Source organism: Hipposideros armiger, unplaced genomic scaffold (genome assembly GCF_001890085.2).
Source record: "Hipposideros armiger isolate ML-2016 unplaced genomic scaffold, ASM189008v1 scaffold_19, whole genome shotgun sequence".
Taxonomy (NCBI): Eukaryota; Metazoa; Chordata; class Mammalia; order Chiroptera; family Hipposideridae; genus Hipposideros; species Hipposideros armiger.
In genome coordinates, this window is record NW_017731369.1 from 5,406,128 (window position 1) to 5,409,941 (window position 3,814).

Below are 3,814 nucleotides of genomic sequence, written 5' to 3' on the forward strand. Positions count from 1 at the left end.
GGGCACTTCAGGTAACATGGGAAGCACCTGGGGGAGGCAGGCCAGAGGAAGCCTGCAAGGCAGCCTGGGAGAAGAAAGAGGAGACGGGTCCAAGACTCGTGGAATTACCTGCCTCCTGCCTCCTCCTCTCCTGCCCCTGTGAGACAGCGCTGGCGATAGTAGCTGTGAATCAAGAGGTGAGGTCAAGGTCTCATCCTGCCATTACTGGCCTGAAGCCTGGGGAATGGCTTATCGTCTCAGCCTCAGTTTATTTATCTGCACCATAGGGATAGCTAGAGTGGCCCCAGTTAGCTCTCAGTTAGCACCAGCCCCACCCAGGAGCTTGTCAGAAATGCCAGTTCTCCAGCCTCACCCAGACCCAGCCTATGGGAATCCAGGGTGGGCCCATCGCTCTGCATTTTTAAGGAGCCCTCCAGGTGACGTCGTCTGATGCACACTCAGGTATGTGAGCGCCTGTACGAAAGCGTTCTTTACCTTCTTTTATAGAGGCTGGAGAGCTGTTTTGCAAATATAATCATTTTATAAGAACTATGACCTAAAACCAAGACGGTGGTAGTCATTATTTCAAGCTCTGGATTTTCTCGCTTAAAATTTGGAAGGCTTTTTAGGGGGTGGTTTGCATAAGCGTCTCTTACAGAGTCAACCCCAGAAGTTTAAAGGACGCCCACTTTCATCCACGCGCTTCTGTTGGGCCCTGACCATGGAGGGGGGCCGAGACTCTTGTATGCTCTCGGTTGCACCCCACGGAGCCCTGCTTTCAGGCCTCACTAACATCAGGTGGTTAAGAAAGGCCAGCTGGTGGTTTTAGGTCCCGTCTGCAACATAGATGCTTGAGCAGTAATGACCACTGTTTTTGCTCACTTGTGCATTTGTTCATTTATTCATTCATTTCCCAAATATGTACTGAGTACTGCTATGTGCCAGGCCCTGGACCTGGTGCCTGGGACCCAGCAGGGGACATGACATGCAGGGGTCTGCCCTGTGGACATGCAGTGTGGGAAGTGGGCATGGGACAGCAAGTTCTCCACCATGCCCTCCACTCCCTAATGAATGACACGAGGCATGCTGGGGGCCTGTGGCGGGGCAGGGTGTCAGCTCTGTGAGGACAAGGGCCTTGCTTTGCTGGCTAAGGTTTCCCCTGCTTTAGGCATAGTGCCTGGCACATAGTAGGTGTGTATTCAACATTTGTTAGATTAATGAGTGAATTAAAAATGCAGTTAATCTATCCCACTGGGCTAATTGCCCCAGAGGGAGCAAAGCAGTGTATTAACAATGGGGCTGGACTGATCTGAGGGTCCAGGCAAGTTTCCCTGTGGGATGAGGAGTGTTACACCTCATTGAAGAGTATGGGCAGAGACTTCCTGGCACAGGGCACAGCCTGTGCATAGGCCCTGAGGTACCAAGGGGCTTGGTGCACTTGAGCTTGGAGTGGTGCGTCCATGATGAGGCTGGAAGGCTGGGCTGGGGCTTCGGGAGTCTTGGGGAGGATTTCTGCCTTTATCCTTGAACAAGAGGCCATGGGAGTGTATGAAACCCAGGAGTGACAAATTAGAGCTTCCTTTTGTGAGATCCCTGGGGCTGCAATTTAGAAAATGAACTAGAGGGGAGTCAACTGGGTGAGGGGCCTGTGTGATCAGTTTGTCCTTCAAGATCCCAATGCTCTGAGGCCCTCTTATAAGAGTCAGGGCTCTGGGCCCACGGTGCTGGGTAGCAGTGGGGTGGCATCCAGGTGGAAGGAGGGAGGGAGGCGCCCATGTGCTTAGAGCTTCGTGGAGGAAAGGAGGAAGTCAGGCCAAGTCATGTGGGTCCTTGTGTGGAAAGGAAGGGGGCCGCGGGAGATAACCTCTGCCAAGTTCTCCTGGTGGGGAGCTAGGCCTGGGCGTTGAGAGGGCCAGACTGCTGAATGCTGGCTTCCGGACAGGCCAGCTGTGTGAGACAGCTGCCCTGAGCAGCCATCCTCTTCCCCTTGTGGCCAGGATTAGACCAGGATTAACTGTCCTGGAGCTGAGCGGGCACAAGCTAACATACACAACCACACATACACACCGCGTGCACACACACACATACACGTGTGTGCACACTGTCACACAGGGGACACATATGCACACACACATGTGTGCACGAGGCAGCCCCCAGTACCTCCAACAAAGGGCAGACCACCCCTACCTGCAGGTCCTTTAGCTTCTGCTTCTGGAAGGCGTCCACTGTCTCCTCTAGCTGGTGGGTAGTGCGGCTGGCGTCCACCGAGGCCCTCTGCACGCTAGTCTCTGCCTGCCCCAGTGACAGAAAGTATCCGGGGCAGCTCCATTCTGGATCATTCTGTCTCCTTGCCCTGCTTGTGGGCCAGCTCTCCTGCCTCATGGGTGTCTCTTGCCAATTTGGTCATCCATAGGAATGGCCAAGTAGGACCATGGCTAAAGGGGCAGGCACTGCTTGGACAGACTTGCTTGCTAGCCTGTGTGACCTCGGGCAAGTCACTTAACCTCTCTGAGCCTCCATGTCCTTGCTTATAAACAGGGGACAGTAATAAAACCTGCTTTGCAGGATTGTTGTAAGAGTTCAACGGTGGGCACTAGCCGAGCTATTATTATAACAGGTGCTCCACGTTAGACAATAATTCATTCCAGCCTGTGGAACATTCTTAGGTAATTAATTCCTTGGTTCCTTCAATTGACATCTGTATGANGGGCGAGCTCCTCCCTGGTCTCCCATCCACCGAGTGACTGAACCTACCCTATTGTCAGGAGGCTGCTTAGAGCCTTTACTTAGCTGCTTGGCTAAATACTCAGAGGTTTCCTGCAGAACTATACATGTGCCTGATCACAGGCCTCGCTGGGCTCATGAGGTCACAGTAGTATATGCACAGTATTACTTTCCTGAAGTCTGAGAAATGCTGACTTCTGAAACCCACGGGGACGAGGGCTGGGAGGCGAAAGAGCAATGCCTCTAGGGGGCGCTCGGGACGCGTGGCGGCCGCACCGCTGGGGTCTGTGGTTTAATTTATTCCTCTTCCAGGTAAGTCCAGGTCAGACTCGCCAGCAGCCCTCCACACTCCCCCAGCAGCGCCACTTTCTCAGCGACTGGTTTCAAACCCATGTTGTAGATGGCCAGCCCCCCCAAAGTGAGGTCACTTCACTTGGTCACAGGTTTGACAGCCCCACCCCTAGTGCTCACCTGGACCGGAAGAGACCATGGGACAGCTGCTGAGGGGGTGGTATCCGTGAACGGCCGAGCATCGCAATGCCCATAAACTCCACGCATCTTGGCTCTAAAATCCTGATGAGGAGAGGACGGTTTAGATCCAATCAGGAAACAGACAGGTGGGAAGGGAAGATGGTGGAACAAAAGGCTAGTGCAGAGCTAACACTGCCGAGCCCCCACCTGCACCCACCTATCAGGGGGCCTCCTGTTCATGATTCTATATGACCTACAACAGCCAGGTAAGTGGGCATTATCATCCTTTTTTTATAGATGGGGAGACTGAGGCCCTGAGAGGCTAGGTAACATGCCCATAGTCGCACAGGGAAAATTAGAGATCACTCTTACCCCTAAAGGAATATCACAGAGATGAGTGAATGCACAAGAGCCCATTTGATCTGCCTTTAACCTCATGTGGTAGTTTTAAAGCTTATCTACAAAGTCTTTGACGCATTTCCCATCAGGAGCTGGAGTACACGTCTTCTCCCCTTGAAGGTGGCCTTAGCGACTCACTTGTAAGGAATAGAATGTGACAGAAGCAACGACACTAAGTTACTTCTAAGGTTAGGTCATAAAAGGTGATACAGTTTCTGCCTGACTCTCTCGCATACTCGAT

At 52.8% G+C, this 3,814-nt stretch overlaps 1 protein-coding gene across 1 annotated transcript in view; it reads right to left on the reverse strand.

Annotated features, from left to right (window-relative positions):
• CIBAR2 (CBY1 interacting BAR domain containing 2) overlaps positions 1-3,814 on the reverse strand; it is a 15,856-nt gene that overhangs the window by 3,536 nt on the left and 8,506 nt on the right. Inside the window, exon 6 of the mRNA XM_019634835.1 lies at positions 3,175-3,276. Coding sequence (XP_019490380.1) covers positions 3,175-3,276 — 102 coding nt within the window. The remainder of the gene's footprint in view (positions 1-3,174; positions 3,277-3,814) is intronic.